This window comes from Ictalurus furcatus, chromosome 15, assembly GCF_023375685.1.
Source record: "Ictalurus furcatus strain D&B chromosome 15, Billie_1.0, whole genome shotgun sequence".
Taxonomy (NCBI): Eukaryota; Metazoa; Chordata; class Actinopteri; order Siluriformes; family Ictaluridae; genus Ictalurus; species Ictalurus furcatus.
The window spans coordinates 14390575-14412990 of NC_071269.1; the positions used below are offsets into that span (position 1 = coordinate 14390575).

Consider the following 22416-nt stretch of genomic DNA (forward strand, 5'->3'; position numbering starts at 1 on the left):
CATCCTGTAGTCATTCTGTAGTATCATAATCAGCCTAACATTAGCTAGCTAGCTACAATACAAGCTTGAAGGGAAGATGCTTGCCCTGGTGTAATTGAATAGCACACTGCATGCAACAGACCACAGACTGAATATAGGGGCTTCCCCCAGAGGTTCTGCATGTCTTGGGGCCATCTACCCACCTAGGTACAATATAGTGTGGAGAATAAAGCTATAAAGCCTTTTAATTTAATCTGTTGGGTTTTTTTTTAAACCCAATTTGTGATTGTTCTCAATCCTGTCAAAGTTTGGCACAAACTGGATAATCTTAGCACGCTAGCTAAACCCTGACCAGAGGAGAAAAAGTCATCAAATGAGCAGGTGGCTCAAATCACTCAATCTTGCCCGATATAACAGAATCTGGAATACAGAGAAACTCGCCAACACATCCCGTTAGTCACTGGTGACTCTCAGGAGTTCTCAACTCGGTTACAAACACAAATTCCCCAATGAGGATAAATTGGCTGACTCATCATTCATCCAGTAACTTACAACCAAACCCGAGACCAAATAAATCCCTTAGCTGTTCAGAAAGCATAAAAAGTAAAACAGCATTAGTCCTGAATACGTTTTCCTATTATAATGTAATTATAGTGTCTCTCTCTCTCTCAGTGTTTGGGTGTAATGACATATGTAATGACATCTCAGATAGTGTATGATGAGTACAAATTTCCATCCAAATTTTAAATTGAAGAAGAAGAACGCCTACAAGCACACGGAAAAACTACAGAAGGTTAGCTTAGTTTAACAAGTTCAGCTCCGCCCCGACTCATTGAGAGGAAAAGAGAGGAAAGCTAGCATCGGTTTCCGGTGTGCAACCGATGTTATCGTTCATTTCAAACAAAGCAAGGAAACACCTGGAATTTGGCGAAGCACCTGAAAGACGATCCTATATTATGTTTGTTTGAGGCAGCTGGCATTGTGGCCGTGAAACCAGCTAACGTTATGCTCCATGTAATGTTTGCGATAGCCAGTTATTTGTTAACGACGCTAACACATTGCAATGTTATAAACTAGTTCCTAATGGGCCACCATGCATCGCCATTCAGCCCGTGTCCTGTCAGCTAAATGTAACCTAATGTCACTAATAATTATTCAAATGTTCATGCTTTTAATAAATCTTTCTGTCCTGCCACCATATCAGCGAATTTAAATTAATGCTTGCATTCAGAGTATAGTGTGTGTGTCCATGCGTGTGTGCGCGCGCGTCTGTGTGTGTGTGTGTGTGTGCACCTCCACTCATTGTCAGACAGTGTTTGATAACTAAAATACCTCTCTCTCTCTCTTTGCCAGTATCAGCCAGAGGAGGATGTCCTCCAGGAATTTTTTAATTAAATTTTTTAAATTTTATTTTTATACCACACCGTGGTATCAACTTTGGTATCGAGTATTGTGTACTTTTGGTGGTATCGGTACAGACTTCTAGATTTTTGGTATCATGACATCCCTACCCCTGACACATCACTGGGTACCTAGTAGCTCAAAAACATCATATGATCCTAGCTAGCTAACATTAGTGCACATGTTCGCTTGATTCAGCTAGGTATCGAATTTCCTATGTTTTCTTTGTTTGTTTCTCTTTGGTCAGTGTGGTAAATTGCTCTTATTTTCTGCTAACTATGAGAGGTTAGCAACTTGCCTCTACTCCAGGAAAACCGCATCCGCCGCCACCTCCGCTGTCAAGTATTGGAGCTTATATACACCAGATACGAATACCTTACTGTTGTCAACACTCGAGAGACAAATAAGTAACTGCAGCTTCAAAAACATGCGCAAAACAAGCCCAATATTATTATAGCCTGTTATAGCCTCAATGTAAACAAACGCAATAAATGAGGCTGCAACATTTTAAACTGAAACCACTAACAGTTTGAAAAGCAAGAACAGAATTAATTTAATACAAAAAACATCAAACGGCAAATAACAAAGTTTATAGGGAGGACAGGCATTATCCACTCATCTCTGATCGCCTGCTAGCAGAATATGATTGGAGAAATGGAAAAGGATTAGAACCATAACTACTATTAGTACACGAGTATGTTATGCTTGTTGTAACAATTGTGGGAGGGCGAAATACACTGTAGCCTTTCTGTCAGCTCGAACCAGTCTGGCCATTCTCCATTGACCTCTCTCATCAACAAGGCATTTCCATCCGCAGGACTGACACTCACTGAATGTTTTTTCTTTATTGCGCCATTCTGAGTAAACTCTAGACACTATTGTGCATGAAAATCCCTGGAGATCAGCAGTTATAAAAATATTCAATCCAGCCTGTCTGGCACGAACAATCATGCCACAGTCAAAATCACTGCGATCACATTTTGTCCCCCATTCTGATAGCTGATGAACATTACACGAAGCTGCTGGTCCATATCTGCATGATTTTATACACTGCACTGCTGCCACACAATCAGACGATTAGATAACTGCACGAATGACTAGGTGTTCCTAATAAAGTGGACAGTGAGCATATAGGTCCATAAATATTTCGACATTGACAAAGATATTGTTTACCACAGTATACTGGAGTTGAAATTAAATACTGAATATGCTTTCATTTGAAAGTATTTACATCCAAATCAGGTGAACGGTTTTGTAATTGTGGTACTTTTTATATGTGGTCCTTTTTAAGGGACCAAAGGTAATTTGCCAAACTAACTATCATAAATTAGAACTTTTTAATGCTTGGTTGCAAACCCTTTGCAGTCACTGACTGCCTTGAAACCCTCAAACATCACCAGACACTGGGCTTCGGCCCTGGGGATGCTCTGCCAATCCTTTACTGCAGCTGTATTCAGTTCCTGCTTATTCTTGGTGCGTTTCTTTGCTTTCTTTTGCCTTCAGCAAGCCATTGCAGAACGTTCCACTTCTTTGCCTTAAAAACTCTTGGGCTGCTTTTGAAATATGCTTCAGATCACTGTCCATGTCCTGCAGTGTGAAGCACCGTGCAGTGTGTTTTTTAGCATTTGGCGAAATCTGAGTAGATTGATCTCATCTGTCCATAGGATGTTGTTCCAGAACTGTCTGGGCATATTTAGATGTTATGGTCTGGTCACATTTTGTTGTAAACCCTCTGTATTTATTCTAGTAAAATCTTCTTTTGATTGTGGAGGGAGTTTTCTTCAGCAGGGAAAGAATTCGTCTGTGATCCACCACAGTCGTTTTCTGTGGTCTCTGGGCCTTTTGGTGTTCCGGAGCTCACAAGTGTATTCTCTCTTATTAAGAACGTACCAAAAAGTCGTTTTGGCCACACCTAATGTCTTTGTTATCTCTACGATGGTTTGTTTTGAAGTTTCAGCCTATTGATGGCGGTGCTTTACTGGCGATGACAGCTCTTTGGACTTCATATTGAGTGTTAACAACAGATTCCAAATGGAAATGCCAAACCTTAAATCAAGTCCGGACCTTTTATCTTCTTACTTGCAAGTGAAATAATGAGGGCCATGGAACAGCTGGACCAAAGAAAGAAGTGCTGTAATTCCTGAGGTCATGTTCATTATTTAAATTTCAACTCCAATATACTGCAATAGGTAAAATAACAGTAACTTTGTCCAAATAGTTCTAGACCTCACTGTGTGTGTGAGAGAGAGAGAGAGAGGGAGAGAGCGCTTAAATGGAATTAAGTGGTTTGGAGTCAATTACATAATTATCACAGTCTATTTTCATTTTTCATCAGATTTTTATCACGGCTAAAATTACTTCAGAATTGAATAAACTATTTCTGCTATCTTTCATCTCTAATCACATTTGCATTTTGCAGCAGAGCCAGAAATTCAGTCCCAAATATGGCAACTGCAACAGAATAATCCCATGACAAACACTAGAGTAGATTATTTGTGTTCTCACCTGACAAATTTTTTTTGTAAACAAAAGTCATACACACTGTAACTTTAAAGAATAAGAACGATAATGTTTGCAATGAATTTCTACTGGATGGACTCACGTGATCCCAGTTGGAGTAACTACAGTGTCTGGGAACATCTCCATCAAAACATCAGTCACGGCTTCCTACATCAGAAGAAACAGAAAAGAATTACATGAAGCAACCTGACAGGACAAAATGGTGAAGTAAGGTGAGGAGTGGAGACAGAGAGGACAGCAAACCTATTGAAAGTGACCAAGAAATAAAAGTGACAAAAAGAACAAGACTAAAACCTGTGTGGTTGGAAATGGTGCGCAAGCCACAATGGATTGTTCAAGACAAACCAGAGAAAAGGAAAAAAAGAATCACTCAAAAGTTAATAAGGAGAAAATTATAGTTAAGCTCCTGCAAGTACAAAAAAAAACACACAGCAGAGTGTGAGGAAAGATACACATCAAACAAAGGACTGAGTTACAATAGCTGGTTTTATTGTGGTAGTTTGTTTCTGAAGAGGTGAACACTCAGGGGTCAGATAGAAGGACATGTTCGTTGTGCTTCCGTTGAGCTGCTGGGAGTAATAAAAACACAATATAGATTTAACCAACAAACAACTACATTTTGCCATAAAAACCACACAGAATGAAATAGTGTATAAATATTAAACAAGCTGCAGCCTATAATTTTAGCTGATCCCAGTGTGTGTGGGGGGTTGTGAGTGAGAGAGAGAGAGTGTGTGTGTGTGTGTGTGTGTGTGTTTACCCACACATTTAATAGGATTACTGACCCATTGTGCCCTGCTTACCACAGGTGTCTGGCTACAGCTTCCCTTAGTCTCTGCTGACTTTGACTGTGGACTCAGCCTGTTTTCAATCTGCAGACCATACAGCCACTCGGATTATAATTCTCACTCACAAACAGCAAACAAAAACTTATAGCAATCACAAAAATGTAGAATTTCTAACAGAAAAAAAATGTATGCGCAACGTACATTATAAGAGCAGAATTATTCATGTCATGGATGCAAAATACCCATAAATTAATGGTAAAGTGATGTACAGTTGCCCAACATTCATCATTCTATCTTTACTCCAAAGAACCTGAGCAAACGGCTAAAATTAATCTAGACTCGACATTTTAGTGTTTAGTGGACACTTCTCATTCTTGAAAATATGTTTTGTCCACCACAGCAAGACAATGAAAACATACATACCACACTTGCCACATACCATACTTGCAAAATAGCACGTTCCCAACTTTCTCCATCACACACAAACAAACATACACAAACACACACACTCCCCTCCTCCACGAGCTGAGTGATGCTGAAGGACAGGGAGCGGCTCTGGAGGCTGTCCAACGACTCCTCTAAATTCTTGTCCTGTAATTCATATACTAGTTCAGTAACAACTACAATTAAATTGGCAAATGCTATGCTCTGCATCCAAACAACAAACTCCACCATTAACGCAAGACAACATAATTTAGTACACTAAAACACAACTAATTTAACCCAAAGAGCAAACATAAAACCCAACATCTTGTGACATTTTGGTGCAAAATGAGCTTAGAGCCTAAACATCATTTTAATCTAGTTAATTTCCGTTTGATCTAATAGTATATGAGAAAAGACAACATAGAATGGTAAGGGAATGCTTTATTTTCGCTGCACAAAATACACCTCCACAAAAAAAAAAAAAGGAAAAAGTACAAATATGATGTGCTGGCTACATTTTTAAAATAGATGAATAATAGCCAAGATCTAAAAATCTTTTTATTGAGATAATACCAGAAAATTATATGCAATTAACTGATACTGATGAATGTTTAATCAGAAACAGCCATAGTTTTGTGTACGTGCTCAGGAACTGGTCAAAATCCACATTTTGAATCTCTAAATATTTTAATAAAAGTACATTTGAAGCACTTTCATCTGTGCTGAACTATAAATGTGGACCACTGTAGAGTTTTGCTCACTGTGATCCAGATTATTGCTGGGGGCGCGCGTGCAACACACAGATATCTTCTGCATGTGTGCATCAATGCCAATATCTTCCAACAAGGTCACATAGTGAGGTATGACACAGAGTCAATATTATGAGGAACAGGACTCCTTTAAAGCTGCCCAAAAAAGTGCTCAGAAATGGCTCTCACTCCCACACCCTCTGGAAGGGTGACATTAACCTTGTAGAATCTGGAGAAAGTGCATATAGTGATACCAAGGAAGCAACAGCGCAGACTTCCTGGAGCAGCGCACCTCTAAATAAGGCCCAGAGGAGGAGACGTGTAGAATATAATGTCATAGTTGAAGCTGAGTGACCAGCTGGTCTATAAACCTATGTGATGACATCCACCACCCAGTGGACCGGCTTCTGATTAGACAAGGGAGGCATCCACGTTTTACTTCCATAGCAAATGAACCATTGTTCTGAGGATAAGATTGCTGCTGTCCGGTCCACATATTAAAATTTGTAAATGTCCAGTTATATAAATGTCCTTGCTTATAGAGGTCTGGATAAGCAACTAACCTGACTGAAAGGTATCAAGTTACCTTTTTCATAACTAATCATTAATAATTAGTTTACAGCTAAAACAATTTGAAGTGGTTTGTTTTGTTGCGGGGTTTCACATTACCACATGTGACAATAGCCATGGACTCATGAGACACATCTATTTTGAATTTGATGTAGAGAGTAAACTAGAGCTGCAACAACTACTCGATAAAAATAGATAATCGATTATGAAAATCGTTGTCAACGAATCTCATTATGGATTAGTTGGTCTGCGCACAGCACGGGGTGCGTTTACTCATTACGTTATTTCTGTTCCGAAAACACGCATCGGAGAGTTAATACTAAAGTTGTGTCCCAAATGATGTACTATACGCTTACACTATGCACTCTAGTGTATGAATTTTAGAAGGGTCTCAAATGGAACACTAGCGGTTGTTTTCCTAACCGGAAGTATAAGCTGTTTCCCAGTCGATGGCACATGACGTCAAACACATGTAATGCGATGCCACTAGCTTTAGCGGGATACCCAGAGTCAACGAAAATGAATTTCTTCAGTTTACCATTCACATCAGCGTTACCTTTTATGCCCAACATGAGCTCAGTCACCATCTGATGGAGGTGTAATCGTCAAGTGACAGCAGAAAAACGTGTGCTCTAAGTCAGGGGAGCATTTTATATTAAATGCCATGAAGATTGTAACTGGCAAACTTTACAAAGTGGAAATTGTGTAGCACGGAAGCACGACAGTGATGTGCGAGCACAAACTTATGTTTATATCCAAAATGCTCCACTGTGTGCAAGGTGCGAGTTGCTTAAAAGGTCAGGTTTAATTCAAGTGTGATCAGGAGTGTAGAATCCCCTGAAAAAAAGTAAATCCACTTTTAATAAAACAAAAAATAAAATAAATTTTATTTATCCCCCCACATACTTTTTCACTGGCCATGGCCAATTTGTATATTTTTGATTTCTATACATATACAGGTCTATAAGACTTTACATGACCTGACATCGCCATGACAACTGGTCACTCACGTCACATGTCACGTCCATGCTCACACCCGCGCCGAGTGCTCAGAAGTACGTGCATTTATTTTCAAACTCTTTTGTAATGTCTTTTTTTATTACAGATGTGTTATCTGAGTCCTTCATATTAGAATAAGATGGTGAATTGTTAATGTTGAATTCGGATTTGCATGGATTACATATGTCTGGATCAGGCAGCATTACATGTTACATAATGGTTTCTTTTACTGTTGATATAGCATATTATCGTACTGATAAGGTCTCCTTACAGTCACATGTCTGTTAGTTTAGTTCAGTTACAGTCTCTTTGCAACAGTGTGGTTTGAATGACTTATTTCTTTTCTGTACTGTGGACAATTGAATAGAAGAAATTAATGAAGTATATACAGTACATATTATATACTGTGAATATGCAATACAATGTACACTAAACACAATTTGCAATATTTAAAAAAAAATACAGTGCAATATACAATACAACATGCAAGTACATAATCACAAATTGCATATTAAGCCAATTAAGTGCAAGAAGAGATAAAACCCATCAATTAGACAAAGGTCAGGGAAAGGGGGGGGGGGGCGACCCCATAGAATAGCCTTGACATTCTCCATTCTATTACCCCCCCCCCCCATTACATCAGTAATGTCTAATTAAAATGCTATGATCAAAGAAAACATAAATTTAAAAAAAAATAGATATGCTTAAAGGCACTTGAACCGCAAGGTGCAGTGAAAGTGAGATTTTATTATTAATTTAGGATTGTAGTTTAATTATCAGTACTTTTTTGTGCCTCCGTTAAAAAATGTCCACATACAAGTTCAATGTAGATGGGGAATTTCCACTGTCTAACAGTGCCTGAAGCAAAAAAGTCAATGTGTGACGCGATAATGGGAACCAAGGTCTTGCCGGGCATCTCTGGGGCACACAAGACACTATAGCCTAGTTGCTGAATTTTGTGCACTGTGGGGGAAACAATCATGGGAAGGGCATACAACTGTGAGCTAGTCATGGGTAGGGCATGAAGGGAGGGCCACACCTGGTAATGGGTTGATTTGGCACTGGCAAAGAGGTCAAAGTCTTGCCAAACCTCTCCCATCTCTGGGTTTAAGTGCCATTCCCCTGAACATACTGTATATGCCATCTTTATGGTGCATTCCCTGCACAACTGTATAAGCTTGGTAGGTGAGCTGCTCTCAGTGAGGCAAGTTATGCATGAGCCCACCTGTGGAGTCTGACCTCATACCATCTTGATATTTGATACAGCTGACAGTGACAGCATTGTCTGAACGGACCAGCATTGGTCAATGTCTGATAACGGGCAAGAATATCTTCAAGGACAGATGCAAGACCTCAATACCAGCTAGGTGGTATGTTCTGACCTTACACTGGGGGTCCACGTGCTGCCATGTGGATACCCCCCCCCACGGTGCACCACTCCCAATTGGACTCTTTCTCTTAAGAATGTCCTCTACCATTGGGGGCCAATGCTTGAGCTCTGATCACTGAGATAAAGAAATTTTATAGTCCTTAAATTTGTTTGGGCAGTGGGCTGATACGCCACTTCTGGAATGCCCACAGCTCCAGCATGCCTAGCAGGATATCACATGTAGCTGCAATCACACAGATGTGAATACCAGCCACAGTAGCCTGGCTGAATCGGTCAAGCATAATAATATACATCACATGTAAGGGTGATAGAGTGGCTAGCACTTTCAGTAAATCTAGCCTCATTCCAATGAATTGTGTGACCTGCTTCAGTGTTTTGGAGCTCATTTTGGACCCACCACGACACAGAGTGCTGCAATGTGGCAGGCAGGGTGGATGACTTGCTCCTTGGTGGGGTCACACAGGAGTTGGTCATCCAAATACTGCAGTATGCTATTGCCAGTGGCTATCGGGAGAAACCTGAATGCTTTTGATTTTGTTGGAAATGTGTATATGCACATGCACGAGGAGCTATCTAGGTGTTACACACTACCCCTGGCAAGTGAGTGTGAAATAATTTTCTCGCCCCTAGTAGAACCTTTTAATTCTAAGAATACTTGTAATTAAAATATTTCTTATTAATTGATAAATATTTGAGAAGTGATTAAAAAAAACCCAGAAAGTGAGCAGTGGATTTCTTCTTTTTACAAAGCCATGTTTAGGTGCTGATACTGTACCTGTCTCACAGGGGGGACAAAGCACAGGGGATAAAATGTTTCTTTGCGCCGATAGTTCAGGCCCACCTATACATGTACAAAATGTAGCAGAAAGCACATTAAATCTATGCAACATCCCCAGCTACAAGCTGGTCAAAGTATGTACCATCCTATGAAAATACTGCAAGGTACCCAAAAGCTGAACAAAACGTAAAAATGTTTGAAAAATGAAATGAATATATTTATAGACAGTGCATTCAGAAAATATTTACAGTTTATTCAGAGAAAGTATTCATTTTGTTACAATACAGGTTTATTCTGATCAAAAAAGATAAAGTAAAAGCACCCTACAATGAAAAAAAAGCATAAATAGGTTTTCAGAAAGCATCCTAAATGATAAAAAAAAAAAAACAAAACCTGAAACATCACATTTACAAGTCTTCAGAGTCTTTGCTACGTCACTTAAAATTGAACCCAGGTGAGGCCCATTTCCACTGATCATCCCAAGAGCCCATGATTTCATACTGTCTGTCGACACATTTCCTTTTAAAAAGTCTTCTTTTTTTTTTAAAAAAAAACCTTTTATTAAGTCAGGGAGGGAGCATGTCAAAGGACTTAACTGACTTCCACAACAGCCAATAACATTTGAAATAAGCTATTCCACATGTAAACAGATCTAAACAAATCTAAAAACAGACTCAATAGTAGGTTAGAAAACTGATTAAACAAGTATGTGAGAGTTTAACGAGTGCTTTTCAGCTGTATAGGGTTTCTCACTGCCAATTTGCCCATGGCGACTTCCTAGAGCCTCCTCGGATGGGTACCAGGCTATGGGTCACTTCTTATCGGCCTGCAGCAGTTTATTCTTCCTCACGTTAAATGGTTCTCTCCCCCACAGAAAGCTTAATACGGTCACACTGCCATTTAACACAAGGCACTAAAATAACACTATCAAAAAATTAGCTTTTGGGACAACTTACTCACAACTTAAAGTGAGAGTGAACTTTACTGGCTGTGTTATCCAGACACATTAGTTGTGTGCTAACTGCACAGACCACTATCGCCAGTGCAGCCGTAATGTTCTGAATGAAGTCGTGCATTTTTCGCACTTAACATCATGAGTTTGGAAGGGGAAGGGGCACAGACACACATAGTATGGGATGGTTTGGGGTTCAGGGGAATTAATAACCAAAACTACACAAACAATCCATGTTTGATGCCAACTTGCTGTTGCTATAGAGCAATACTTGGTCTATTTACAGAGTGGGACAAATGCGTTCCATCAAGTATCTGATTGGATTGAAGTATCAAATTGGACTAGAACAGAATGAGTAATCAAAAATTAAAATAAGAATATCTAAAACATACTGTATGTTTGCCTTTTAAAGTATATAATGGCTTATTTGTGTTCACAAGACCGAGACTTTAACAAAAAGCTCATGATGATTTCATAAGATTCAAGTTTCTACAACTTGACTAGATTTACCTGTGGTAAATTCAGTTCATTGGATAGTTTGGAAAGACACAAAAAGCCCATACGATATATAAAGTTCACAGCTGATGTCGGAGCAAAAACACAAGCCATGGGGTCAAAGGAACTGTCTAGAAGACCTCCAAGACAATACTGTACTGATGTGCAACAAAACATCTGGAGTTTTGAAGGTCCTGCAGAGCTCAGTGTCTTTGATCATTTTTAAATGGAAGAAGTTCAGAACCACCAAGATTGATGGGTCACAAACTGAGAAAATCATGGAAACATTTATTTTAGTCCAGGAGAAGACCAAGAACCTAAAGAACATTCTAATGGGACTCCACCCTTAGGGTGGTGGTAGCATCACGCAGTATCAAGTCCTAAACTTTCAATACGTCCAGTTTTTCCCATGGGTGAATCACGTTACACATACTGCTAATTAAGAGTGTGCAGGGACGCAAACCACACACATATTATAACATGATAAAATAATTGCTGACGTAAATCCATTTGGTTTCCTTTTACAACCACAGCTTGTCGAAAAGACGGTGGCAAGTAGTGAAGTGTGGACATATTTTGCCTACCTTGCAGATGATCAGGGTAATCCAAAAGACCACCTCAATTTAGCAAAATATATTGCTGACGAGCATCCTGACCTTAATTTCATCTTAACCAATTAGAATACTGTAGAGTGACTCGTTATTTTTTTTAAACAGGTTACAAAACACAAAAATTATTGCTCTTAGATAAATATCTTTAATTTTCCACGTGAACTTAAACAAGCTTTTTGACAAAAAAAAAAAAAAGAGTTTTGGTGTGAGTAAATGCATGAGTTTAATTAAGCAATATGTCTCATTTAATTTTATTAACCTCCCCTAAAACAACAAAAGTCCACTTCAGAAGGAGTGCAGTGAAGCTTTACTAAAGATAATCAAAGTATCAAGTCATTAAAGGACAGATAGATAGATATTTCTGTGGACTACACTATAATTGTTATATATAATATCTTATAATTATTCTGTTATTCAAAACTAGTATGGACAAAAAAATTAATTAATAATTGCTTAAGCAGAATAATTTCTGCCATAGTATCTTATTATTAGTATTGAACGTTGTGATAGTCAAAATTCTTACAACCCTAGAGATTAGGAGATTACTCAAGATCGGTAGAAAGATGAAGGCGCAGAGATCTTCTCAGGGAAAAGCTACTTAAGAGTGTTGACAACCTGGAGATTCACCTTTCAATTAATCAGTTACCAGAAACACACAGCCAAAAGAAAGCTGTAACTCTCCCTTCAAATAACCAACTCTGTCAAGATCCCCAAGTGCTCCGACCATATAATAAATATAAATATATAAATATATATAAATTATATATATATATATATATATATATATATATATATATATATACACACACATTATACACACAGCCATATAATATATATTGCTTTAATAAACCTATGTAGCTCATTTAAAATCTACTAACTAGGAAACAAGCTAGTAAATTTTAAGTGAGCTTCATACTGCTGTCAAGAAACTAGCTATCTAATGCTAGATAGCTAGGTCATGCTCTTACTGAGGAGTTGTCTCGAATGGACACTTTTAGCTTGCTAACTTTGTTCAGCTAACAAAGGAGTTTATGGCATCTGGCAGAACATTACCTTCGCTTTCAGTGCCATGACATCCTCGATGTTGTACTTGTAAGACATTACACACTGAACATGCCCACAAAAGAAAAGTTGTAAGCATCAAGAGAAAATATGCCTTCACTTTCCCTGTAGTATAAACTATTTTTGATGAGATATGTATACATGTCTAGCCACTGCATGTTAGACCACTGCTTAGGATCATTTGACCACAGACAGGACGCCAAACCATACAGTAAATATCTTCTCGAGTTACGCCATTTGAAAGTTTTAGTTTAGCCGAACAGCACTCATTGTCTTTTGCTGGCAATCCATTATAATAAGTGGATAACATTTTAGTTAATGTCAATCCAATTCATAAACAAAATTCTTGATCGATTCTTCAGTCAGATTATCATCAGGTTGCGAGGCTATTCGGGTCTTTTTGTAGCCTGGATGCACGAGCATCTCTTTTTGTTAACAAACACCAAAGGGGTATATATCCATGTGTTATTGTTTTAGCTACCACCCCTCAACTAAATTTAATAATTTAACTAATGAATTCCAACTAAGCCAGTCACTTTGTCAGTGCTATCAGTTGTTGCTATATGTGTTCCAGAAAATGATCAAATAAAGTACAAAGTGTCTGGGTTGTATGGAAGAATATAAGATTTTACACACCGCACTACGTGTCGCACCGAGATCAGTATGGGACACACTCTCTGGGCCAGACTGTTCTGATCCTATACAAAAAACACACAAAAGTAGAATATTAGCAAAGTAAAGTTTTAACAGACATTTTTGCAACTCGTCACGGTCCGAAACCCCCAGATTTTTCAATAGTCACACCACATTTAGTACTCGAGTACTCTAGCTCTCATCATGTGTGCCAGGTGATGTGTCCCAAATAAACCCACTCAGATGCGTAAAAAGTTGTAACACTGTTTATATTTATAAAAAAAATAAATAAAAAAAAAGGACTTTAAGGAATAAATGAAATAATAATCCATACCTGACTCCTCCTCTTCTTCTTCCTCCTCCTCACTATCAGAGTATTTCCCATCACCTTTATTGTTGACACTGTGCTGCGAGTGCTGGGTCATCATCCTGTGCAGCTTCCTCTCATACAACGCTCGCGTGCTAGCTACCTCCCCACACATACACACACACACACAATTAATGTCAGGATCCATACATGTAATATTCACCACCACACAGTGTAATTTTCAGGCCATGAATAAACCTTCTTCAATTGTCTACCTCTACATTAGTAACCCAATCTATTTATGGAAAAAACATTAGTTACAGTTTATCAAATGTTTATTCATTTCCATTTTAGATTTATAATTATTTTGATCTTAAGTATCATTTGCATTATCCTCTAGCCTGATCACTTGTTTTTCACAGTGTAAATGTCAGTCACGGCATTTGATGAACGGGGTCCTATTCGTCACTTTTGGCTCAACTGATCCGCTCTTACATTCATGCTGAAATAATTGCTTGACTAATTAATTCAGTGACTTTTTGTGTTGGTGATCTGTTTTAATGTGCATTTTTATGAGTAGTGAAACATTTTGCTGAAACAAGCCAATTGTCCTTTTCCGTCTCTACAGAGTCCACAGCACATAGGTATTTATTGAGCTTTTCAAACTAACTAATTAGACTCAAGTCTGTTTTGCGGTGGTGTGTAACCAACCACTTGATCAAACCAATAATCAAAAATAAATAAATAAAAAATCAGCGCATGAGGAAAGCAAACTAGCAATTAAAACAATAGATTGACTTTTTACAGTTGGGTTTGTTAAGCTGGCCACTTATTTACCCAACATGATGGCAAGGTTAAAATGTTTAAAACACACACACACACACACGCACACACCTCTTTCTGTTTTCTTAAAGTAGAAATACCAAAATATAATTACAGGCAAAAAATTTTATCTTGGTTAAATGCTGCTTATTAAATAGTTTTTGGCTGGTTGTCAGAATTCAGCCACAATGACATCCATCAGGTTTTCCCAGACCACCGTACAGTTATTGTATTACTAATGTGTATGTAAAATCAGTCATTGATTACAATTCTATTTGACCTCTACAAAAAAAAAAAAATTCTCTAAATTATAGAGGAAAATTTAGGTTAAAACGTCAGAACATACTGACCTACAATCGGTCCAGCTTTGACTCCATACTGGAGCAGTTTGCATTTTAACTGATCATCAGTCAGTGAGCTCAGGTCCACCATGTCTGAATCCTCTTCTCTCTCTTCTTCTTCCTGTGTTATCTCACACACACACACACACACACACACACACACACACTCTTACACACACACTTACTTCACCAGGATACTCCATTCAAACATTTTACCTGCTTAAATAAGCAAAATAGACTGAAGTAGACATGACAAATACAGAATAACAAAAAGGATTAAAAAAAAATTTTACTCGATACTCTTACAGTATGTTTACATGGACAGCAATAATCTGATATTAACCCGATTAAGAAACTACCATGTAAACAGCAATTATTGATGACCTTAATCCGACTAAAGTCATACTCGAAATAAACACAAATCGAATTCATACATCTGGAGTATTCCTGTTTTAGTTGTATTATGGAAGTGCATTACAGACATGTACACACTTTAATCACACTATGAACGTCGTGTGAGAGTTTTCACCGCATTTTGCGAGAGGACACGTGCACACACGGCAGTGCTCAACCGTTTGACGGCAAACAAGAGAGCATGGCTGTGTCCAAAACTTACCTACTATATAGTAGCCTAAAATGCATGTATCTCAGCTACTATATAGTAGGTAAGTATGCGGTTTCGGCTACTATACAGTAAGTAAGTACGTGGTTTGGGACGCAGCCCATGGCTTCAAGCAGTCGTCTATTTGCACGTATAGCATGACAAATAATTAACTGCACTTGAAGCTTTCGTAAAAATTAAAAATGAAAACACCCAAAACTTTATACGTTACCATAACGAAGACAAACTGTATGTTGATACGTGTAATTCCGGAGGGAACGTCGGACGGCGTGGCGTGGGGACGTAATGACATGCGCCGTTAATTGATCTATGTTCTATAACATGTAAAACCTGAACGTGAAATTAATATTCTAAAAGCAACTCATGTAAACACCTTAATCACAATATTGTCTTATTCAGAATAAGGTCAATAATTACATTACTGCTGTCCATGTAAACGTAGTCTTACACAAACTGTTTAAAAAGTCATGTAGTTCTGTAACTAGTCGAGAGATTTGAAATGGTTTTTTGGGTTTTTTCGGAGCGGCAATATAGCGTCACTGATCATAAACTGTAAATCCGACACCCAAGAAGTTTCTGAAGCATGGCCCAGATTCACAGCCTTGTGAAAGACTCTCCCTGCCACACACACACACACACACACACACACACACACACACACCAAGTAATGTACTGATATTACACTCTGTGGCTGGTGGATGTATAACGGACAGCTGCAGCAACATTCTGAACTCATGTTTCTGAATCTTAAAAACAAAAATGGAAACCCTTTCTATTTTGGTAGCCAAACTTAAGTTGGTCAGCTAATAATGAAATTTCACAGTAGGCAGTTAGGTTTCTGGTTATATGTAAATGGAAAATAATAAACAGCGTTCTGATTTGCATGAATACACCATGGTGGCAGCGTGTAAACTAAAACAATTTCAAATAAATAACTACATACATATTAACAGTAGTTACTTTATGCTGTGTGTACCCCCTAAAGTCTGTCTGACATCAAATGTGTTAAATAGCCAGTCAGGAGAGATTTATTACTCTCAAAGCAACCATCGAGCTTTTCCTTACAGCTTCAGCAGTAACAGGTGACGGAAAGTCACCCCGTCCCACAGGCCCATCCCATGGTGCCCATGCCAATCATTTTTCTTCTTGTGTCATCACACCGTAAAGCACGTCATTTAAATAGTACAAAATGATGATTTTTAACTATATACTAGGGAGGTCACGATACCAAAAATTTAGAAGTCTGTACCGATACCACCAAAAGTACACGATACCAAAGTTGATAAAAAAAAAAAATAAAATTAGATTTTTTTTTTGGTCACCTCCCTAAGTGGGGAAGTTTCTCAGTGGCATGAACTGGGAGACTAGTCAGGATCGAGGGAAAGATGAATGCAGCAATGTACAGAGACATACTTGATGAAAACCTGCTCCAGAGTGCTCTGGACCTCAGACTGGGGCAAAGGTTCATCTTCCAACAGGACAATGACCCTAAGCACACAACCAAGATAACAAAGGAATGGCTACAGGACAACTCTGTGAATGTCCTTGAGTGGCCCAGCCAGAGCCCAGACTTGAACCCGATTGAACATCTCTGGAGAGATCTGAAAATGACTGTGCACCGTCGCTCCCCATCCAACATGATGGAGCTTGAGAGGTCCTGCAAAGAAGAATCGGAGAAACTGCCCAAAAATACGTGTGACAAGCTTGTAGCATCATACTCAAAAAGACTTGAGGCTGTAATTGGTGCCAAAGGTGCTTCAACAAAGTATTGAGCAAAGGCTGTCAATACTTATGTACATGTGCTTTTGTTGTTTTTTATTTTTAATAAATTTGCAAAGATTTCAAACAAACCTCTTTCACGTTGTCATTATGGGGTATTGTTTGTAGAATTTTGAGGAAAGTAATGAATTTAATCCATTTTGGAATAAGGCTGTAACATAATAAAATGTGGAAAAAGTGAAGCGCTGTGAATACTTTCCGGATGCACTGTAGATAGATAGAAAGATAGATTTTTTTGCTTTTGTGTTTTTTTAATTAGTTTTCATAACCTTTTATTTAAAAAAATAATAACTTATGGCATTTATAAAACTATATGACAGACAGGTATTGAACATGAATGATCAAAAATGTTTCTGAACACTATAATAACTTTGAACAAGAGAACTAGGCTGTAATAACGTGGACTATTTTACATGTAAAACATGTTGCATTCCATTCGTTTTAAAAACATTCGCATATGAATGATGTAAATTGGTACGAAGGCCACATCTCATTATTCATGACATTGTTAAATCTCCGGCTCTCAGCCACTCAGACACAGAGAGAGGTGTGAATGCAGCAGGAAAGCAAAACCTCGAGCTTGCAGGACAGTACTGACGACATTTGAAAAGTTGCTAATGTTTGTACAAAAAGTCACTAGATTTACCACTAGGCACTTTTTTTTTTTGCACAAAAAGTCACTAAAGGAGTCTGAAAAGTCACTACGTTGGCAATACTGGTCTGCACTGACAGCTAGATAAAAGGTAGGCTAAGCTCCGAGTCTCCCCAGCATAAACAAATACAGAGGGAGAGGGAACACTGAGTTTTTCCATTTATGACATTCTATTTGAAAAGCAATAAAATACACAGAATGCCCAAATAATGCCCTGTCTGTCTTTTTTTTGTTGTTGTTTTTTAAAAATAATTTGCACCCCCTGGATTATAGGAACATTTCTCAAATTACGTTCTTCAAATACAGTAAGTAAGGCTAGCTGGAAAAATGTTTCACAGACAGTTATTAAAGTGGCAAAGTGAACATGTCTTACATAGCACTCATTTTAAAATGAGTGCTATCCTACTTCGTGGACTAATCCTTTCTTGTCATTAGCGGCCTGAGGAGTAAAATGCAGAATGAAGCATGTGGGGTTGAAGCAAGCTACTCTGGTGTCATTTCAAAGGTGTGTTGTGCGCTGTTATTGCATTATCACCGGACCCTGGTTCCATATAGTGCTAAAAGCAAAATACATATTTAGTCTGTATGTTTTTATAGACAAATGACAGGTGTACCTCTTCTCTCAGACAAAAGGTTTTACCCTACAACTTTTGTAGTAGTGATACCACCCTTGAATATTACATACACCTCAATCACTTCACACACTATTAACCAAATGTCTTTTTAAAGTGGGGTCCATGAAGCAAAACCAGGGGATCTGCACATTTTTTATTATTATTATTATTATTATTATTATTATTATGGTGAAAAATCACAACACACCATTATCAAAGTTATTATATTTACTATTGCATTGTTATAGTTATTATCCTGTTTGACTGGTCACTTAAACTGAATGGATTTAATTCAAACCTCAATAAAAAAAACCTTATATATATATATATATATATATATAAACGTAACTCTACATATAAAGTCAACTTTAATCTGATCCAAACAAAAAGTCTGTTTGTTTTTTAAAATGGGTGGACATTTCAGGGATAAACAGCTCCATACTCATTTGAATAACACGCCTAATATTTGAATAATTTGATTATGTTTGTAAAATTAATCTGTACTCTTTTTTTAAGTTTGTAAAACCCCTAGTCAGGACAGCTAACACACAATATAAACAAAAACATTAATGGTGTACTTTTTCATGTGAACTTACATTTCCATTTTGGACCTGCTCCTCTTCATCACTAGAGAAATCGGCAGTGTTTTTATTCCCCACATGCTTCATATAAACCTCCAGATAAACCTGTTTTTCACTCTCTGCAGGTGGTAACTCCACACTATGGGAAATTAACTCCGACTTCAGACGATGTTTAGAAAATTGAGCGGGATTTTCCACAAACACAGGCATAGCAGCGCTTAGAAAACAATTTCACCTTAAATACTAAACACACATCCTGTACATACACACTAACTCTCTCTAGTGTTGCAGTAGGACTGAACTGGGCTTTTTTTAAGCCTCTAGTAACCAAACACTGACAAGTAAACCTACACGGAAGGTTCTCAAGTTGCAAGCAGACATGCTTGTGCTGTAGTGTGTGGAGAACAGGTGGTGTGTGTGTGTGTGTGTGTGTGTGGAGAGCATGTGGTGTGTGACAGAACGCACTGCTACAGGCCACGTGAGCTTTGTGAGCTATGCTAGTTTACCTTACTTTACCTTTTTTTCTTAGCCAACTAGTCATGTCTCGCCAGTTAATTAGTTAAATCGTTAATATTAAATGAAATGTAAATATTTTAGGACAACACAACTGTATACATCCAACTTAATTTAATATTAAATGAAATGTAAATATTTTAGGACAACACAACTGTATACATGTAGACATCCCTGAGTCGTAAACTCACCTCAGGTTGTGATTATTTACTCCTCATGAAGGGCGGAGACGCTGCAGCTTAGAGAAGCGACAAAGACTGACGTTTTTCACGCCAATTTGTAATGACGTCGAGCAGATCTCTATACTTTGTAATATTTGTTGTTAATAGTTGTTCTCAATTTGTGTGTGTGTGTGTGTGTGTGTGTGTGTGTGTGTGTGTGTGTGTTTGTGCACGAATTAATTAACCCTAAAGGAAGAAGCCTATTTGTAAACCTAACTTTAGAATAGTCTAACTCAAACAAATGTTTGTCTTTTATTTTGTTGCTGTTGTTGTTAATTGTGTTCTTTTATTTAGAATTTGTTGTTGATTTCTTAGAATAACTTTTTACACATTTTGGGTTACTAGCGTTGTGACTCACAACCCTGCTATAAATTTAAAAAAAAAAAAAAAAACATCCAGATTGGTCCAACCAACTGCCAAAACACAGGCTGTTTGTTCATGTCTATAGCAAAACTTAATTATCCAGTAGGCTTAAGTCACTTTCACTAGTGTGTACAACAACAAAAAACAGGACTGACCGATTGAAAGAGTCCAAATTTACACTATAAGAATAAAAAGGATTCAGGACTTGCTGAATTTTTTATTCATTCATTCATTTTCATTAAGAGCTTTATTCTGGTCAGGATAACCCCACTGCACCACCATGCCATCCCAGTTAGTTTTTATTATCCAAAACAATGTTCTGACATGTGATTTACACCATACCATTCCTTTCAGAGTTTCACTCAGATCTTCAGTCCTACATCTTCAGTGCATCAAGATACATCATAAATACTGGCTTGACCTAGATGAAGATCGTGAAATGATATCTATGCTAGTTGGCTGTCAGATATTGCAACCAGTCCAGGAACCACTCAACCAGTTTGAAATATGGTACAGCATACACAGGTAAATAAAAGAAGTAAACCTGAAGTGGAACTTAAATGTTAGTCTCATAACTACCATGAACTTTGTCTGCAGGTGTTTGTACAATATAGGGTTTTGTATTTAGTACTGCTATGTATGACATTCTCTAGAATATTTGGTTAAAGCCTGTTGCATTATAAAGTTCAGAAAGTGCAGAACTGTGTAGCCTTTCTGGCACCAAAAGATGAGCAATATTTTAAACAGCCCAGCTCAATGCCAGGGCAACAAAACAGAAAGAAAACATCAGTATTCTAAGATGGACCAGGCTACTAATAATATCAAGAATACCAATAACTTTAAATTGCAACCAGGTAAGTGTAAAATATGTAGTATATCAATAGACTTGCATCAGGCACTTCTAGTACTTGCAGCTTTGTCACAGTTTTGGAAAGGAAGTAAAAGGCAACAGCCCTCAAGGACCTTTAATGGTCACTCAAATATTTATTGATACAAATCAGTAGTTTGCAGTGGACTAATAGTCAATTGTATAGGTCCATTACGTCTTTAAATAACAACTCAACAGTCTGTGAAACAATTGTGGGAGAGAGAAATGGGTATAGGGAAAAAATGAGATGTGGAGGAAAGCCTTGAGTCATTCTAATTCCCTAACCTGTTGGAGACTTTTGTTGGGAGAATTGTTATCATCTCAAAAATCTAAATATATAATAATAAATTCCCAGGATAGGGTGCCTACTGGCATGTTTTGATAAGGGTGAGAGGAAACCAGAGATCCCAGAAAAAAACCCATGTGGACATGGGGAGAACATGCTAAGAAACTCTGCACAGACACTAACCATGTATATGTTGCATAGTTCCATAAGTATTCAAGGTCCGAGGACACAATTGATTTATAATTGGCCTTCACCTGTGAAATATTAAAGCAGCTCCTATTTTCTGAACAAAAACTTCAACTGCGCATTCAACTCAGTTGAACTGCGCATTGAAGCGACTGTCAGTTTGAACGAAACTGAAAATAAAGACTAAGGAGCATTCTAAGGAAGTTAATGATAAGGTAATAGAATTCCATAACTTAGGAATAGGGTGTAAAATTATATCTAGTAGGTTGGACATCCCAGGAAGCACTGTTGGATCAATAGTGAGGAAATGGAAACTGCATCACACCACCCAGACACTATCTAGACAAGGCCGTCCCTCAAAACATGGCAGAAAAACAAGACGGAGACTAATGAGGGAAGTCACGATGACACCAACAGTCACTCTGAAGGAGTTACAGAGTACAGTTGCATGAAGAGACAGAGTGTGGAGTGAAGACCATTTCAAGAGCTCTGCATAATTGAGGACTGTATGGGAGGGTGGCTAGGAAGAAACCACTGCTCTAGAAGAGACATATGAACGCACTAGAGTGATCCATTGGAGCTGTGTTTTTGGTGTGATGATATTTGGGCAAGTTTCAAAGCACTATGTGTGGTGTAAACTTAATGCAGGCCACACCTCAGTTAGCACATTCCCTACTGTGAAACATGACATTTGTTTCAGATGTTGTTTCAGGTGGCAGCATAATGCATGATTTTCACCCTCAGAACCTTGGCTTCTGTGGATGATTGGATCTTGTTTGTTGTTGTTACAGTCAACAAACAAGATCCAACCAGCCTGAAGAAACCAGAGCAAATCTGCCAGGACAAATGGATGAAAATCACTCCAATACAGTGGGCAAAGCTGTTAGGAACTTAACCCAATAGACTTA

General features: G+C 38.0%; 1 protein-coding gene across 3 annotated transcripts in view; it reads right to left on the reverse strand.

Moving 5' to 3' along the window:
- lemd1 (LEM domain containing 1) overlaps window positions 1-19588 on the reverse strand; it is a 20810-nt gene extending 1222 nt beyond the window's left edge. Inside the window, exons 1-6 of one of the 3 annotated variants that reach the window (XM_053643730.1) lie at window positions 19423-19588; window positions 19087-19210; window positions 14833-14953; window positions 13688-13819; window positions 13357-13418; window positions 3983-4047 (exon numbers count right to left, since the gene is read on the reverse strand). In XM_053643730.1, coding sequence (XP_053499705.1) covers window positions 3983-4047; window positions 13357-13418; window positions 13688-13819; window positions 14833-14953; window positions 19087-19158 — 452 coding nt within the window. In that variant the 5' untranslated portion in view covers window positions 19159-19210; window positions 19423-19588. The other 2 variants (XM_053643729.1, XM_053643728.1) reach the window with 2 other exon arrangements.
- Window positions 19589-22416: the final 2828 nt, after the last annotated feature.